The sequence below is a fragment of the Notothenia coriiceps genome, unplaced genomic scaffold (genome assembly GCF_000735185.1).
Source record: "Notothenia coriiceps isolate Sejong01 unplaced genomic scaffold, NC01 NC01_scaffold00018999, whole genome shotgun sequence".
In the NCBI taxonomy this organism is placed as follows: Eukaryota; Metazoa; Chordata; class Actinopteri; order Perciformes; family Nototheniidae; genus Notothenia; species Notothenia coriiceps.
This window is the reverse complement of record NW_011351700.1, coordinates 1,674,089-1,692,274: the sequence shown is the minus strand read 5'-3', so window position 1 is coordinate 1,692,274 and position 18,186 is coordinate 1,674,089. Positions and strand designations below refer to the sequence as shown.

The window sequence follows — 18,186 nt, the reverse complement described above, 5'->3', positions numbered from 1 at the left end:
TTGCAATACTCTTATATTTTTTCCATACTCATCCAGACCTAGAAATGACAAAATAAAACCCACATTTTCATATTTTTCCATCAGTTTCACACTGCATAGAAACTGACAGCTGGAGTTGCTCTTTGTTAAAAGCAAAAATAAAAACAATGACAAAAACATTCAGAGTTAGCAATATCATTTAATCTTTCCCCTCAGCTTAGAATCACTGTTGTACATAAGTTACACTTTGTTTTCTCAATTTCACAGGTTCATTTTTTCTCTCTTCAAACTTCCAGTTTGACCTCCCTCTCGTATCAAACGAAAAAAAAAGCAGATTGTATTATACAAAAATGCAAACCAATTTTCACACAGTGAATTCTCTTACAAAGTCATAAAATGGCGTAATAATGGCTACATCCACATTGGAGGAAGATAATTCTAGACATTCCTTAATGGAGTATAATATACATATAAAAACTTCTTTTTTCTTGCTGAAATCAAACCTGTACCTTAATTTAAGAGATATTTTACAAGGGAGTAATCATATAAAATAGCCATTTGCGAATTTCCCCAGAAAGTTAGGGAATAAAATGTGAGCCTCGAACAGCAGTAACAGAGTTCAGTGGTCAGGGTGGGAGTGGAGGGGTTAATTGGTTGTGTAAATGAGGGGTCGAGGCAGCAGTTCCACTCAGAAACAAAAACACACAGGAGACTGAAATGAACATCTTTGCTATTTTCTCTATAGTAAACCACCCCATGCGTCTTTGTATGGCAGTTCTGATAAGCTAAAGGCGTTTTAGGCTCATTCAGACTGCAGGGACAATCAGATAGAATCAGCATTGTGATCTTTTTGGTTGACTTGCACTCAGAGAAAGTGAGAAATGTCATTAAATGAACACCATGTGTTGCCAATTCATGGCATTTTAACAGCACAATGAAGCTGGTGGGCCAATATATTGTAAATACTTGTCAAATAAGAACACTATTGTGTGAATGTCACTCTTAGCTGTTGACTACACATCAGGTCGATGATGCATCAAAGACTGTAAGACTTGCAGGTCAGTAAATTCACTCAACTATTGCAGAAACAAAAAAACAAGAGAAAGAGAAAAGAACTACAAACCGAGCTAGGTCAACAACATTTCCTTAAAAAATAATAAAAAACACTTTCTTCAAATCTTACGATTTGCATTATTTGCATGTTGCTGTTTTACAAGACATTTTCAGGAGGGAGGGAGGGGGGGGGGGTCTAATAGAGTCCCTCTGTACGACTCTAAATCATGCCAATTTATTGTTAATCAGTATTTTTGCGATGACCTCTTGCTCCTAAAGCAGCTAAAGAGCATAGCAAGAGGATTTAAGGCCAACCTGTCATCAGGGATTCCTGAATATCCTCTTGGGGGCAGGGGTGGGAATAAAACCCCAACACTTTGCTAATACCTCAAAACTATCACCCAGTACAGCACACTTTGAGGGGAGAAAAAACTTAAGGGTACATTTTCTACAAGTCATTCTAGCACACACAAAACGTCTCATTTTCCAAAGTTACAGAATGTTGTCTTCTTCGGAAGCATAGTCTATAAAGAACATCTTTGTTTGAACACAAAAGATTAAGTGAACACACATCAATGCGCACAGAAGTCCTTCGTCTGGGAAAGGATAAAGTCTGTGTTGGCAACCAGTGGACAGAAAACAAATCAAACAACAAAAATAAACAACAACATTTTGCTGATTCTAAGTAGAGATCATTTAATATAAATGCTGAGCGAGTAAAATAAGAGGTGGCACATTAATAGTGCTTTAGTATATTAATGTATGTATACATACTCATATGTATAAGTGAGCTGTGTACCTAAACAATAAATGTAGCAAGGAGCAGCCAGAGGCTTGAAGTGTGGTAGGAAATTAAAAAAAGAAAAACCCAAACATCCATTATCGTGGCGCTGACAAATTGGAAGAGATGCCCATCAAACAGTTCAGATGAGACACAAAAAATGTGTCTTTATTATTTTGACTCATCAGTTGTCAGGGGATTTGTCTAACCGTTGGTTACTTTGTACCCCTCGTCTGACCGAGACGAAGGCCCAACGTTAAACTTAAATGACTTAACCCAGAGCGTCTCCTCTATCCTTCAACCGTTCAAAGACAAGGACTCACTCGCTCTCAGCAGAGCTGTAAAACTGTAGCCAACCATGCTAATTGTTTACAAAAGGCAAAGAGCTCAATGTGGAGCATCAGCAGTAAACAGTTTACATGATGGAGGAAGAGCTAGAATCGTGGTAATGGTGGTGATGTTGACATTAAGTGGAAAGAGGACAATGTGGATTGACTCTTGTAATACTCAGCAATAAAGGTGCTGGATTTATACTCAACGGGTTATAAATTAACATATTAAATCGACCAACTGCTAAATATTTGGAAATCTATCTTTGAAAGTTGGTTTTGTTTACCCCTTAGTAACCAACAGTCATATTCTCAGCTGTTTACATGATTTGAAATGTACTGTTTGGCTCATAATGATACAGTTACAGGGTGCAAACCATAAAATCTGGGTTTCTACAACTTCATGACGACACGCGTTCAGCTAAGCTCTAAAAAGCCTTCACTAGGTAAGCCACACCCCAAATCGTAACAACGTAAAGCATGAAAAAAGAAAACAACATTTAACAAAAAACACAAGGGAAGGCAACTTCATAGAAGTTAGGAGAACAAATGACAAGATAATCCCAATGGGGAGGCCTTTTGTGTGGCCAGACAAGAAGCTCTGAGGAGGGAAGTCCTTATTTAGCCTGCGTTATAAAAGACCAACATTCACCTGATGCCTGAGGAAGACAGATGTACTCTCTCTCTCAGCCTGATCATGTGCATTCACCCAAAAAAAACTACATTTTTGAGCATGCTGTGAAAAATCTCACGGCATAAATCAGCTGGGAGCTCAGGCATTGCAACCGAACCACATCAGGTCACACCACGACCAAGAGAAGCACATAATAGATTCCCTTATAGAAAACATGTGGAAAGCTCATTATCAAAAAGACTTGCTGCAATCCTTAAAACAGAATGCTTCAATTAAATATATTATATACTGCTCTCAAGTATGAAACAGACATGTGTTCATAAAATGCACTAATAAAATCATACTTCTTGTGGCAGGTGAGGGCGTGCATGTGAAGGTAGCTCCTGTCACACCTTGCTGAATACTGGTGGAACGTTATACTGTGTTTTCCTCCTCAGACCATCTACATCTGGACAACCACTTTTTTCTTTTTACGATTATGGGGTTGAGTACCAAGTGACACACTTCTGCCGTTTCCTACAATACCTTCATATATCGTCAGATTACAGAGAAGTTTCTCAGAGTGCTTGGTAATCTGCTCCTTGTTATCCAACCCTTCGTCTACATGTAAGCTAAACCAAAAATCTTATCTAGGGAGTATCCATCAAATACATGAATATGTTTTGTGTTTGTTAAGGATTGAATAGGCCTATCTTTTTAGAATAACAATACCTCTGTCAACATCACCACCATTTTCTCTTCCTGGTATATCTTTTGTGAGCCTTGTTAATCTATTATCCCAGTACAAACTAAAAAAAATTAACACACAAGAAATGTTATCATATGCTCTGGTTTCCAGGCAAGGAAAGTCATTAAAAAAAGCTCATTCACAGAACAAAAAGAAAGAAAATTCGTATATCACGGCAGATACTGCTCATCTTCTAAATAGAATGGGTGTATGTGTGCCTGTGCATGCTTTTCAATTGAGCATCTTGAGTGTGTGTGTGTGTGTGTGTGTGTGTGTGTGTGTGTGTGTGTGTGTGTGTGTGTGTGTGTGTGTGTGTGTGTACACTGCCTAAGAGCAGGAATGGACGACGCCATTCTTCTGCATCTCTGAACCAGTGGCACCTGGATCAGAGCACAGGCTCATCGCAGACGTCTTATTGGTCAGTGACAGCATGGACCCGCCCACTGCACTGTCCTGCAGACTGCTCGAGCCGTTTGACACCTCGCTGAATTAAAGGAGGACAAAAGGAGGTCAGGTTAATGAAACCACAAATCAGGGAATATACACAATGTTGTGTTCAAGTACGTGTTTAATCACCCAAGAGCCATGGAGATTTCTTCCAGCTGAGTCTTGTGATCTTGTTGTCCATTCTCTGAGGGTTTCATCTTGTACTGCTGCACATCGTGGGCGACTTGGTTTTCCTGGTTTGGACATTGATCAAATATGCTTAGTTTCTGGTAAAAAAAAAACCCTGTTCTTGTCTTATTATTCTTCTGCAAGTGTTCCGTTTGTGACAAAATATTTGATCCAGCTGAACCCTATTTTGTCTCAATCCGTGGCCCATACCACAATAACTGAATGTGTCCTGGTGCCAATATGAGTTGTATATTGTAACAAAGATTCCTCATGGAGAAGCAGTTGGGATGCTTAAATAGTGGTTCATGTGTACTGTCCAGAGGCTGTGATATTAAGCATTGACTATCGATCCAGAGGGATACACTGAAATATCCCCCACCCCCCAAATTCTCTCTCCATAAATAGTCAAACTGTTTCACCCCAATTCATGCCAACAGCCCCACCCCCCTTACCATTGCCATCTCACGGGTCCTCTTGCCGATCTCTCTCTCCACCTGGTGGAGCTCCATGCTCAGCTGTTCACTGGAGACAGATGTTGTGCTCGCGCCTCCTGCTGGCCACTTCTGCTGCTGAGCTGCGGCCTGGCCCGGCTGGCCTGCCTCCCTCTGCAGCAGCATGGAGTTACTGGCAGTCTGTAACAGTGAGACAGGAAGTTAAGAGGATGTGTGCAAAATGTGTTATTTTTTGGCAATAGTCCAAAGTGCGAAAATGTGTGTGAAATGGAAACTGGATATTACTGTGTTGACTATATTTTGATAGTGACTAGACAGAACGGCTTAGATTCATCACATCACTTGTCATTTTAAATGACATTAGGGACATAAATACACACATTTGTCATCTCGTCTGGAATTTAAACATATTTGTAGATTATTTTTGCTACTTCAAAAGGCCTTCCTGGGGTGTCTTATTAGTCAGAGAGCATACACACCTCCATGCTGCGCATCTGGGTCTGTTGGTTGATCTGCTGGTTGACCTGCTGCAGCTCAATCTTCAACTGCTCTCTGTCTGTAGCTGCCATAGGTAGCCTGGCAGGGGGAAATACATCAAGAACTTGAAACAACTGCTTTATAATTATATGTATAAGCCACACATGTTAACCTTTCTACATGCAGTTCCGATATTTTCCTTCAAGTGTTATTCGTCTCAGTATATGAATATTACAAAAGATAAACAGATGCAGGCCTCACCGCTCACTGAAGTGTCCCTGAGAGGAGGAGGCTGTCTGGTGGGAGGGGTATGAAGCTCCACCCCATCCTCCATGGCTTCCATATGGGTATTCTGCTGTGGGAGAGGAGGTCAAACGGTTATCAGACATGTTTAATAATGCAAAACTTCAGTGAACAAACACCAAAACTATGAGAAATGTTGCAAAAATTCTACTTGAAAAGGTGATCAGTGTGAACATTAATAGGGAAAATGTGTACTAAGTATACAAAAATAACATGGTACATACTTGATATAAATGGGTCTATCATTAATGTTGTTTTGTACACAGTTGTTTACCTGGCATGGCCATGTGTTTAGAGCTTGGGTTCTGGGGGGTGGAGGCCATAGCCTGCACAGGGCCTGCGGTCTGATAGCCCGTCTTTGAGGTGCGGGAGATGGCTCCGAAGCGGGAAACAGTGGGCTGGGGGCCAAATGGAATAATAGGGTCATCGTCTTTGACTTCTGCACCCCTACGAGGGGCTTCCAGGGATTGTTCCCTCAGACTCTTAGCCTCCGCATTCTGTTAGACACAAAGGTATGGAGAGGTTAAGAATATGTAGACATTTGAGTGACTTTCAAACCTGTCAGTATTGTATTTTGTTCAGGTTATTTACCCTTTATAGCTTCTTGCAATCTTGTAACATTGTTAAACTGCCCTTTAAGTTCTTTAATTTGTCATCCTGATATAGTTACTGAGTTATTCATTTGAACTCACCATCATGTCCATGGAACCAGGAACCATTACGTCTTTGGGTTTGGGTTCCTTTGTTCCAATATAGGAGCCAATGGTTTCACAGGACCAGGGAGAGTACTGCCCTGCGTAGTCAGGTTCTCTGCACTTCACCATGTTTTTGGATTCCTCGCCGTACTGCAAACACAGAACATACAGAAAAAGTGCCGTCATCCTTACATGTACTAAACGTTATTTCATCTTTAAATATATCAAATTGCGGTTTATAATTTGGTACAGTTGTGGAGTACATGAAAGTTATTAATTTTTTTGATTAACATACAGTGAAAATGTCATAGTAAAGTTACACAAATGTTTGTGTATTCTATAGTTTATGAGAGGAGAGACGATCGAGCCAACAGGTGAGTTTTTAAAAAAAATGAGTGCATCTCTAGTATGAAATTCACTTAGTGCTTACCTCTGAAGGATAATCACCGGGATAGGAATGAGGAAGAGTGGGGGAGGCAGCGAAGGGTGGAGGGGAGATGACCTTCCTTTCCTCCAGCTGGGATAACAGCTCCTGCCGGCGTCGGTGCAGGTAGTCCAGGCTGGGCTGAGAACCGCTGTACGATGGCCCCTGAGACACACACACACACACACACAGATATATTACTGTGAACTCCAGGCAATTACTTTATTGTTTTGAAACTAGGTTATTATCAAACGGCTAAAATGAAGAATCATTTGAACCAACTCACCCTGACATAAGTCCTCATGGGTGGAGGCTGGGCACCTGCTGTGTAGTAGCCATCTGAAGGGTATCTATCGCGGCCACTGGGCTCCTGGTGGTACAGGGAGTTGCCCTGTCCTGTTGATGGAGGGGGCATATCCAGAGGGGCGGGACTCATTCTAACCATGCCATCCCTCTGAGATGGGTAAGGCTGCGGGGGAGGTGGGGGGCCAGAGTAGGTCCCGTGACGACCTCGGTCATGGTGTGGAGGGTGTGGATAAGAGAAAGGTGGACCGGAGTGAGGGGCCTGGTAGGGGCGCTCTGGAGGGCCGTAGCCAGGGTAGGGGTCCTGGTAAGGAGGTCCTGACTCACTAGGGGGAGGAGGGTTACGCATGTAATCCCGAGGGACATACTGTGGTGGCTGTTGGTAGGGGTACCCTGAGAAATAAAAAGCAAAACAACCATAAACATCACTTTCTTTACACAGACATAGGATCCTGTTGTGCATTCTGATTATTTTACACCTACCTGAGGGGTATTGTGGGGGGTCATACTGAGAAGCAGAAGGTGGCGGGCGAGCGTCGTAGCACATATCAGGATGCGGTGCCTGGGGGTACACTGGTGAGCCTCTGGCTACCACGGGCATGTGCTTCCCAGAGAGGTGGTCTACTGGCATCCTGGGGTGGGCCATGCCATGTGGTGGCATACCAGGTTTGGGCATCATTGGATCCATGCTACAGGAAGAAATATCAGGTTGAATAAAAGTCGTAAATGATCAACCACTGTGTGCCATACAGTGCCAGCAACTGTATTTACAGACTTATGATCAACTAATACTTTTACCAATGAATTATCAGTTGATAAATTATGTCAAAAAGTGTGAATATAAATGTTTACGGTTTTATTTTTGCATTGCCTATATTTAACAGGCAACGCTATGCTGACACAAAGTTCTTCTATTCAATCCATATGGCAAATTTAATTTCCTGTATTTATGGAAATGCAACATTTCTATATCTGCAGTCAAGGCACGCGGCTGCCTGATGTTTTACTGAGAAATAATTAAATGTACAGAAAATGCTTCACTCACCCATCTGGTGGTGATCCTGGGGCATTGGGACTCCCTCCATCCATCTTCATGGGTTTACGCAACAGTTCATACGGGACTGATTCTGTGCCGCGGGCAATAAGCTGAGGCAAAGAGGGTCCACCGCTACCATTGGTGAGTGGGGAGGGCTTCCTAGTCACTGCTACATCAAGAGGAAGGCCATCATCTGTCATGAGCCCACCTGAGCCAGGAAGGCGAGCTGCCAGACGCTTATTCATCTTACGATACCTGACAAAACATAAGAAATAGTTCAGACGTATGAGGAAAACTGGGTGTTGATAGAATTTTTCATTCTGACTGCTCAGTCTTATTTAAATCCTATATGTTAATATGTGTCAGACTCACTTCTCCAGTTCTTCCTGAGAATGAGCGAAGGTGCAGCTGGCTCCGCGAGGACAGCCTCCCTTCTGCTTCATGTCACGGCACATGTATGTCTTGTACTTGCTGTGCTGGGGCGGCTAAAGAGAAACATCAAGTATTGTTCAAATATAGAACACGTGACTTTTTGTGACATTATGTTGAAACCCTTTTAAGATGTTGTCTAGCACAACAACAAACAGAGACGAACAATGAAAAAGCAGAGATATTTGACATTACAGTTAGGGCTGGGTGATACTTATAAGCTCTTAGTAAGGTGTGAGCCACCACAAGCAAACATTGGATGTTCTTATGATGGTGATGATGGTTGGATTCATTAAGCCACAGTCCTTTTTGTGGTCTAAAGCATAAACTGACCTGTTGAGGGTCAGCTCCTTTCTTGCTGTGGTTCTGGATGAAGTCCACCAGGCCATGCACCACGGTTTTCACCGCTACCAAGCCTTTCTCAAGCTGCTCCCAAGTGGGAGGGGGAGCATCTGGGGAAGCAAAAGATGAGGGGAAAAAAAGACTTTAATCTAAATACTTCAATTGGTAGTGATTTTGCACATCCCAAAAATATTTTGGCATCCAAGCGTAAACACATTTACCGTAATTTTCGGACTATAAGCCGCGCCTTTTTCGACGCTGCGGCTTATATAACGGTGCGGCTAATCTATGGATTTTTACAGCTAACGGCCACTAGGGGACCTCCTAAATCTATGGATTTTACAGGTTACAGTCCACCACCTTTAACTCTATGGGCTCTATGGCCGGTCCGCGCCCCCCACCTTTAAGCGGCGGGCTCCAGCAGGAAAAGCTGGAGGCCGGAAAAGAGTGAGACAGGTAGCGCGCAAAAGTAAAAGTGGAACCGAGAGTGGTACGAGAGACAGAACGAGAGCAAGACAGACAGACATTACGAGAGCGAGACAGTTTGTCCCCGTACCACTGGTTGAAAACCGCTGCTGTAGATCACTGCCGGTACGTGCGCTGGGAGCGCACCGTTTAAGTTTGAAAGTTGAAAAGTTTGTGTGTCTGAAACGCTATGTGATACAGTACAGTTTACACAGCACAGTACATGTTCTGTAGCTACTATTGCACTAAATGGTAACACTTGAATACGTTATGCAAATATGCAACTTGTTTGTTGAAATGTTAATAAATGGGAGCTTCCTCAAACAGCCATCTCTTTCCCGACAATCCCCCCTGTGCACGAACCCTATGGTAATTAAACATTAAAACACCTGCGGCTTATAGTCCAGTGCGGCTTATATATGTACACATCATTCAATTTAGCTGCTGTGGCTTATATTCAGGTGCGCCTTATAGTCCGAAAATTACGGTATATACAGGGATATTACTGAAGGTGTGAGAGAGATGTGTTGTGAAGATTCAGAGGTCACGGTTTGGATTCCAACATGTGAAACTTTATAGAATGAATGAATAACTTCTCCCTTTACTACAACAACAAGATTGTTAAAGTGTGTTTGTTTCTTACCAGGACTGGGATCAATGTTGGCCAGCAGTTCAAGGTGGGGACGCAACCTGTTGAGGTTGGCGGGGTCTCCGGTCCTCTGCAGCGCAATCGTCAGCTCCTGGACGCTCTGAGCAAAAGACGCCGGGGTCTGCAGCTGTAAAAAAAAAAAAAAAAAGCACATAAAAACAGAGTTAGTGCTGTGAGAGGTTTAGAGACAGAACAGATCTCTTTTGTAGGAGTGAAAGACTGCAGCGTGTAGCATACCACATGCATAATCTATTAAATGTGCCTTTAAGTGGGAAAAACATGACATACAAAGAAAAAGATATCTTATCTTACACACCTTATCTATGATAGACTGCATGTGGGACTTGTGAGATTGATCTCCATATAACAGAGAAGACCACTGGTCAGGTGCGATGCGCAGTCCACCCTCCATGGCGATCTGAACTATCTGAGAGTCGTGCTCGCGCCGCAGAGCCTCGTAAGTACGGAACTCCTCTTTCAGCTGCATTAGGGATGAGTCCTCGTCACGTTTGGTCACCTAGGTAGCAACAGAGAACGAAAGAAAGCGTAAGGCGACTTTTTTCCCCACTCTGTTTCCTCTTCCTTTACAGGGATCTCTTTAATTGTGTCTTTCACAACATTTTCATGACTGAAAAGCAAAACCGGGCCCTATTGTGGAGCAGTACAACATGACATAAACTATATGACACAAAAGTTCTTCTGGGTCTCAGTCCGGGGCATACCTTGAAGCAGGAGGCCCTGTAAAGGAGCTGCACCACGTGGCCAATGCTGGTCTTAGAGGCCTGCGGGAAGCGTGGCTCGAGCCTTTGGACTACAAATAGAACCAACACCTTCCTGGACAAAGCAGAGCCATCCTCCAGAGCAAGGAGGACCAACTTTAGAGCTTCCTCCTGCATGGCTAGGGGAGAAAATAACATAAAAACCATGAGTAACAGTTGAATGCCTAAGCGAGTTTTTACAGAGAATGTACGTACTTCTTCCTCTAAAAATGTTAATTGTGCTTTTCCTATTTGTAGGTGATGGAAAACCTACCTGGCCCTAGAAACTGACATCCTCTTGCACGCACAGCAGCCCACAGATTGGAAGAGAGCTGCTGTGGATTCTGGTGCTGCAAGATGAGTTCGGTGACGGTTCTCTCCCCCAGAGAGCGGGCTGCCCTCATGGCTCTAACGCGGCCCTCCTCCTCCACCAGCTGGCAGTGGACCAGAGTTACCAGTTTCCTCTGCATGGGTCGGCTCAGCATGCTCTGGGCTGTGCTGCTCAGGCCCACACCTGGTGAGAGATTAGACAACTGGTAAACTGAGGGGAACATACACTCAATTAATATTCCTCTTTTATAATTCATCCTTTGCAAGCAATGTTATAGGCATGTTTTTAAGCAACAGAATCAGGTTGTGTTGTGTATGTGTACCTCTGGTGTTGCTGAGGGGCTTGAGGTAGAGGGCCAGCTCCTCCACACACTGCCGGGCCTCCTCATAATGCTGCGAGTCCTCTGGACTGGTAATCAAGGCGACTGGCTGAACCTTAGGAACCTGAAGCAAGACACACAGAGGGGGAGAAATTAGCCAAAAGCCACCATGATAGGTGATGTCTTTTAGTACAGTTTTAAATAATGATCCAATTATTTTTAAAATACCAATGCGTGTACATGCAGGTAGATTTTGGTAGAAAAAGGGCCATAAGGAAATGTTATGGTAAAATATTTTAAACTTGCACAGGCATTTTGTTTTATCGACCAACTCGGAGCAGCACACCCTACCTACTGAAACATAAATAAATAAAACTTAATGTGTACTGATTCTTCAAGTACATTGGTAACCATACTGACATTATGGTCAAAACAAGGAAATAACTGACCACATGAATAATATTTAACATTTTAAGAATCACTGTATTGTCCTGCTCTATTCTCTCTACGCTGTGGCTTGTTGAACTGCTTGTTTCCCAGTTGACAATGCTAACAAACATAATTTTTAAAAGAGCAATGATACCGGAGGGAGAGCATTTCTCATCATGTTTGTATTTTCCTGCTCAGGCTGCTATACGGTATCACACTTTGTAGCAAGGCAAGCACAATTTACCAGATTTGCAATGCATGTGCATTTTTTAGGAAACCAAAGACAACATTTGAAAAACTTAACTAACAATCTTTACATTTGACCTTTTGTTTTTTTACTGACCAAACCAACCTGAAGCTCTCAGGAATTGTATTTGATAAATGAGGTTATTGACATGAACAACAAAACGTAAATAACTATTATAACAATTTTTTTATTTTTAAGTTATATTTTTTGATTGGGTACTATAATGTAGGACCACATAGATGCAAGGCACTAAGCTAAGAGACAAGACACCTCCAGCAGCTATATCAGACACATAACCGGCTCATGGTTGACGCACTGACATTATCCATTATTAAACAGTGTATACCAGGTAACTTTGCCAACAAAAGCCAAACACCATTAAATGTTTCTCACCCCGTTGGTTAAAAAACCACCACAGAAAAATAAAGCTTCAACTATTGTGCCAGCACTCAGTAAACCGACATAATTAAAGCAATTGCTCAATGGCTGGTGTATGACTCATAAAGGAATCTCCAAGCTATGAGCATCATGTAATAGCCTGTGTGTAGCACTCTAATGCAATCCATACGCAAATATTGCAAAAACATAATATATTCAGGATAGATTTGGTATCTTAAACTGTTAAAACATCACTGCTGTTATTTTCATCAAAAGCTAGCTGCAACAATGTCCCGGCAGACTGTTTAAATATCAACACAACACAACATCTTTGTCCCAAATTGCCAAACAAGTGTGGAAATATAAAAACTCTTACCTGGCCTCCCACCAGCTGCAGCAGGGCTGTGTTGACAGGTAGCTGCTCGATGTCTGTGCTGATGGCCGTCTGGTCAAAGGGACAGGCCTTACGGTGCAACTTGTTCAGGCACATCTTGCAGACAGTATGTCCACAGCCCAAGCTGATGGGCCGACGAACAGTCTCCTCAAATGTCTGTGTGCAGATTGGGCACAGCAGGAACTCCGTCCATTGTGGTGCTTGCACTGGCATGGTTATATGTTGATGGGACGAGTGTGTAAATGTGTGTAAGCTTTAACACAGAGAAAAACAATCTAATAATAATATATATATGGAAGATTCCACTGGAATCAAGATTTTTCTTTCGAACTCAATTATTCTTAAATGTCCTCACACATTGTGGATTTTAGATCACATCGCACGATGAATACTGTAAAAGAGAGAGAGAAAGATAATTAGAAGTGTGCAAACATCCCCTGATTTTGACAAATGTGCATACAATTCAAAATCACGTCGATTACTCTTTTTTAATTTGTAATTATCCAACAGTGCAATAACAAAGCATGGTTGTATTTTGTACGAGTGCACATGTAGTTAAGAAATGCATTAAACAGGCAGTGAAAATGGTATTATACTATATTAAACAAAGGAAAATATATCATCAAAACAATATTTGCCTTAGATAATTGTTACTGCCGGTATGTGGTGTTCAGTCGTAACACAAAACAAACAAAAAATAGGAGGGGCAGCACATATTTGTAAGATACAGAGTAAACTACCGGCGGAGAAGGATCAAAACAACTGCTGTTTGGCCTACTAAGAAGAGCTGGTAACCACTGTGACTGTGGACAAAGGGTCCTGAAGAGGCTAACAACCAAGTCCCTCTGCGCTATATAACTTGTTATAAAGCTATCGTCTGCTATTAGAGTTGTAAAACATATTGCAACCAATAGTTTTAATTTTGCTAAACTAGTTTTCTATTGTGGCTGTAATTAGGTAAATGTTTAGTTATACACACATTGAAATGTATCTGATACGAGGGATACGTTAGCTAGCTAATTGTAGGTAACGTTAGCTCAGTGTTAGCATGCTAAGCTATGGGTGGCTAGTTGGCTAGGCTTGCTAGCAAGTAAACGTCGTCCGATTAAAACATAGAAAACGTAATACTCTAAAATCTATCATTGGTTGGTCATGTGTCAACGTAATTATAAGAAATGTAGATGTGACAAGGAATCAATTGCACAGCTCAGAACATGAGTTACTATCTTGTGTGTTGGTCAAGGAAACGATAGCTATGGCAGAACCAGTGACACTGGAAAGTGTAGCCATTGGATTTGCAACAGCGAGATTATGTAACGGTAGCATACAAAACCAATTTGCCTTGGAAATATGTTTAGTTTAACCAGACACGCTTATTTTATTGAGTTCAGAATGTTCATACTCATTGTGGATTGTGTTTCCATCCCGTTTTCAACAACGGCTAACCCAAGTAACAGCCTAGCGAACAAACCATAACGTTACTCCTCCCTCTGATAGCGGTTAGCACGTTAGCTAGCTACCATCCGCGGTAGCAACAACTATCCATAGCTATGCGTCATAAATGTGACTAAAACAAAACATGCGGCTTCTAGTATTAGATTATTACTGGACAAATCCATAGTCATCGTCAAAACTACTCACTCATTCCAAAAGACTTGGAAGATTTTCATCTTTCTTTAGGAAATTGTTGCGATATTTTCTTGCCATGTCGACTGTGCAGCTTAGCTGCTGCCGAGGTTTGGGGAGGAGGGTGTCAACTCGACAACAGACTCGCTAGCCGGTTACAGCTAGCTGGGCAAGATGTGTGTGTGCGTGTGCCTGTGTGTGCTTGCGAGTATGTGATGATAGCGCCCTCTGTTGACATCTGTCCGCATGCACAGCCACAACAGAAAACTGAGCAGCATTTGCCCGAGTTTGATCACATCTAGGGATTCTGACAACTGGCAAGTAGAACGTTGTTCCAATTAGGTCGACTGTGCACGAGTGCAACGTGTGTGTGTATGCAGAAGCGTCTTTGCAAACAGAGAGAGAGAGAGAGAGCTGGAATGAACCAAGATAGAGAGAGGGAACAGCTGGATCGACAGATAAGAATCAGCCCGCAGTTGTTTTTACGAATCAAAATCAGTCTGTATACTAAAACAACACATCCTAGCATTTCAAAACATTAAAAATATCAATCTCGTTTAGCCTCAAGCCCATTAAGCCATTTTAGGTTTATTTTCCGTGCTTTTCATTGGTTTATTACTGTGTGCAGGGAGTCGGCGAGTGTTCTAAATACTTATGCAACAGAGAGCTTCACTCGGCATCGGGTTCGCGAGGCAAGGACGAAATTAAAGCAGGCATTTTTTGTATTCCATTTTTGTCTAATCCCACTGATTTCTGATGGGATTACAGGACCAATCATGATTGAGGAGCCGCTGACTCGCCTGCCTGGAGCAGTTTAGACAGTCAGTCAAAGCACAGCACTCGGATCTGTAGAAGCACCGAGAGATGGTGTTTGTTTTCTCGTGCTTTCTGGAAGAAAGTTGCCCGTCTTCTCGTTATATTGGCGACGGACTTGAGGAGGCGCGCTGCAATATCTGCACGGTTGGCGAAGTTTTTTTATTTTAGAAATAATGGATGCCTAACTTACATTTGGCCTATGCATCAGCATGGTAGCCTAACTTTTCTCGTGATGGTCAACGCTGGAACTGTGTTTTAAAGGACACCACCTTTACTAAACATCCAGGTACAATGGTCGATGTTATTTATGTAACTTAATGTAGTTTAAGTGATTGTCTTTGAAGCTCATCATTTTTGTATTTTTATTAGCAATGTGTTATTTATATGATCTACATAATATGACACATCATTTTTAAATATGTACATTTCTCCAACTTCTGAATAAATAATAATTAATGATTCTCAATGCATAAAGGTAACTTATTTAAAGAGAATAATATTTTTCATGATTTATTGTTGATTTTGCCTGACAGTAAACATTAATAAATTGTTTATTCGTGCAGGGGCTCAGTTGCAGGCAGCAGTTGCTTATTTTCATTCTAAAGGATTATCCTGTGCACTGCAAAGTAATCAGTGGATAAGGCAACATCACTGAATCCACTTTACATATCTCCTCACCACACAGCCAGATAGAAAGTTGGTGGTAACAGAGATGTTGACTGGATGATACAGGCATGTTTTTGTCAGCTTGTGTACACAAAATGTCTTTATTTTATTTATAGGAACTGTCTGAACTTTTCAGTGCATGACCGGCCAATGGAGGGAGAGAAGGTGGTCGACAAAATCGAATCCAAACCCAGTTCTCCTTTACCTACCGGGATTCCCATTAATTGGGGACTCATCACTGTCCCAGAACCTGTGTTCCTACCATCCTCCTTGAGCCCCCATCTTCCTTCTCCTCAGAGTTCGGCTGTGCACGCACTACAGACCAAGGTGAAGACCCTCACACAGAGAAGGACAAGAGGGAGAGATCGAGAGAAAGAAAGAGAAAGGTTGGACACAGAGTTCTTAGTGAGCAGTCCAGCTTGTCAGATTTCATCCGAAGTCCTTCTCAGGCAGAGGCCCAGAGCAAAGGGTCCGATATCTCTGCCTGCCCCTTCCTGGCGACCAGGCACTGCGAAGAACCTGAGCAGTAGTGATGAAGAGGAGGAGGTAGAGGTGCAAGTCAGTTTGGAAATCCACAGCCCTCCATCTGAAGCACGAAGACAGCAGTTGATCCAGGAGAAAGAGGAAACTGAAGAAGAAGGGGGAGAAAAAAATGTGGAGCAGGTCAGTTTGCTGACAGGCCAGCTATGTGGGCTCGGGGAGGGCACCAGTCTAGAAAGTCTTCTGTCTGATAACTCATGCAGCAGTAAGGAGGAGGAGCCCCCCCCTTCTCCTCCTCCACCTGTGCTCTCCTCCTCTCCTGCCACCACCTCTGCTTCTTCAACATCCACATCAACCAGACACTGGGCACCTCCCAAGGGCTTCTGGAGAGTGGCCCGTCCTGAAACATTGCTTCTAAATGGTGTGACCACTGACATCACAACCTCCACTTTACCTTTAATCGACCACACTCAGACAGAAAAGACAGAACAAGTGGCAGAGCCTGAGAGGCAGTCTAAACCAGTGGAATCAGGCTCCAGGATCGATGCAGCGAGTGCGGTGGACGACAGTGATGCTTCCTCAGAATTCAAACACTCGGACAGCATTGAGTGCTACCTGGACAGGTGTGAGCAGAAGGAGTTAGATGATGGGTACTTGGCCAAAGGACTGTGCAGTTCAGACAGCTGGGAGAGCACGTCTTCACAAAGTGGGATTCTCTCTGCTGATGAGACATTGAAGGTGAAGCAGAGAGCGTATGTAAAGTTAAGGGAGAGACAACAAAACTACAAGGAGGACAGAGAGCAGAGCGACGGAGAAAGCGTAGACTGTTATGGAGACACAACATGCAGAATGGATTGTAAAGGTAGGTGTCTTGAGGAGAATGGCATGTAATAATGTCATTATAAAACGTTTGTGAATGATAATACTTGACACATGGGTTTGACAAACACAGATGAGATCTGAGGTGGTTTTGTTTACAGCTTGTTGATGGAAGGATTGATTAGAAAGTGTTTGACAGTGTCGTAAAGAATGACATTAGACTGTTGGTTTTAATAAAAATGCATTATATTATTTTCTGTTAGGTATAGAAAAAAGACAAAACCGGCCCACTGGGATATTGGTATACTTAAGACAGCAATCCCCAAAGGTTATGTGAAGACTTCAGATTGTTCTTTTGAAAACAAATGACCCAGTTATGGTTTTATTAAAAAATGTTGCTTCATTGTTTTTGTACAGTGTAGTCAATGTTGTTAGCTGGTGAGCTGGTCTCATGCTATTACACGTGGAAACAGGACATTCCGAGAAGTGTCTCAGAAGTAACATTTCCCCCAAAAACATTATACAGCGTTTTTAATAATATGAGAATTTAGTCTGCTTAAAATACATGACAACTTTAAAAAACAGTTCAGCGTTCCATATACAAGCCTGTGTCTGTCTAGCGATGATGTTGTTTGGAAAGGCAGTATTTAACCTGGCTGATTCCCAGTGTTGAACAGATGTCAAATGTGCAGATGTGCATAAGCGTGTTGCTATTATTAGCAGTAAGAGCGTGGGGGAAGTGTCCCAGCTTTTGTATCGCAGTCTGTGTGCTAATGGGTGTCTTTGTAGTCATGTAAGGGGACAAATTATGTATTTGGTTTTTTATTTGTTTCTGTTAAGGTATGTTATATGTGTCTAGCAGGTTGTCAATACAACAACAGTCAGTGCAATCTACTGTATACGAGTAAATCCATGATGATCAGTTGTTTTTCCCAATCAGCCCTTATCTGTCTCTCAGTAGTTACGTAACTTGGTTTTTTCTTGACTTACATTAAGGATCAGTCACTGATAACCTATGAGTTGGCGTCTCAGTTTACTTTATTTATATGTATAGTGCACAGTGGCGTTTTTATATGTACTAAAGTGGTGGGGTACGAACAACTTAGATGTTTATATAAGCTTCTGGTGCTTTTTTAAACACGTAAACAAATAGCTGTAGGCAGGGCCGGCCCTGACCAACTTGCTGCCCTAGGCAAGATTTTAGCTAGCTACAATTGCACACTAAAACCA

The 18,186-nt window shown here is 42.4% G+C and overlaps 2 protein-coding genes across 3 annotated transcripts; one reads left to right on the top strand and one right to left on the bottom strand.

Annotated features, from left to right (window-relative positions):
• Nucleotides 1-16: 16 nt before the first annotated feature.
• Nucleotides 17-14,320, bottom strand: rc3h1b (ring finger and CCCH-type domains 1b). Of its 2 annotated transcripts, none has more exons than XM_010778135.1 (20): nucleotides 14,191-14,320; nucleotides 12,532-12,940; nucleotides 11,105-11,225; nucleotides 10,726-10,965; nucleotides 10,416-10,591; nucleotides 10,010-10,210; nucleotides 9,688-9,820; nucleotides 8,571-8,689; nucleotides 8,181-8,293; nucleotides 7,818-8,063; nucleotides 7,256-7,461; nucleotides 6,756-7,165; nucleotides 6,476-6,634; nucleotides 6,043-6,195; nucleotides 5,625-5,847; nucleotides 5,309-5,399; nucleotides 5,050-5,146; nucleotides 4,571-4,750; nucleotides 4,080-4,183; nucleotides 17-3,987 (listed from the first exon to the last, which is right to left on the bottom strand). In XM_010778135.1, the coding sequence occupies exons 2-20, from the start codon at nucleotides 12,760-12,762 to the stop codon at nucleotides 3,831-3,833; spliced, it is 3,360 nt and encodes a 1,119-aa protein (XP_010776437.1). In that variant the 5' UTR covers nucleotides 12,763-12,940; nucleotides 14,191-14,320; the 3' UTR covers nucleotides 17-3,830. The 2 variants fall into 2 exon arrangements, with proteins under 2 accessions (XP_010776437.1, XP_010776436.1); XM_010778134.1 differs by having other exon boundaries at nucleotides 5,309-5,402; nucleotides 14,191-14,319.
• A 333-nt stretch (nucleotides 14,321-14,653) lies between these two features.
• On the top strand, nucleotides 14,654-17,028 carry LOC104951517 (uncharacterized). The gene is made up of 2 exons (XM_010778177.1): nucleotides 14,654-15,277; nucleotides 15,794-17,028. Exon 2 carries the CDS (start codon nucleotides 15,808-15,810, stop codon nucleotides 17,026-17,028), a length of 1,221 nt encoding a protein of 406 aa, XP_010776479.1. The 5' UTR covers nucleotides 14,654-15,277; nucleotides 15,794-15,807.
• Nucleotides 17,029-18,186: the final 1,158 nt, after the last annotated feature.

Coding starts and splice junctions, on each gene's coding strand:
- rc3h1b (XM_010778134.1), bottom strand. CDS start 12,762: ATGCCAGTGCAAGCACCACAATGGACGGAGTTCCTGCTGTGCCCAATC. Junction 6,635..6,755: donor CCATGAGGACTTATGTCAGG/GTGAGTTGGTTC, acceptor TGTGTGTCTCAG/GGGCCATCGTACAGCGGTTC. Junction 3,988..4,079: donor GAAATCTCCATGGCTCTTGG/GTGATTAAACAC, acceptor CCTTTAATTCAG/CGAGGTGTCAAACGGCTCGA.
- LOC104951517 (XM_010778177.1), top strand. CDS start 15,808: ATGGAGGGAGAGAAGGTGGTCGACAAAATCGAATCCAAACCCAGTTCT.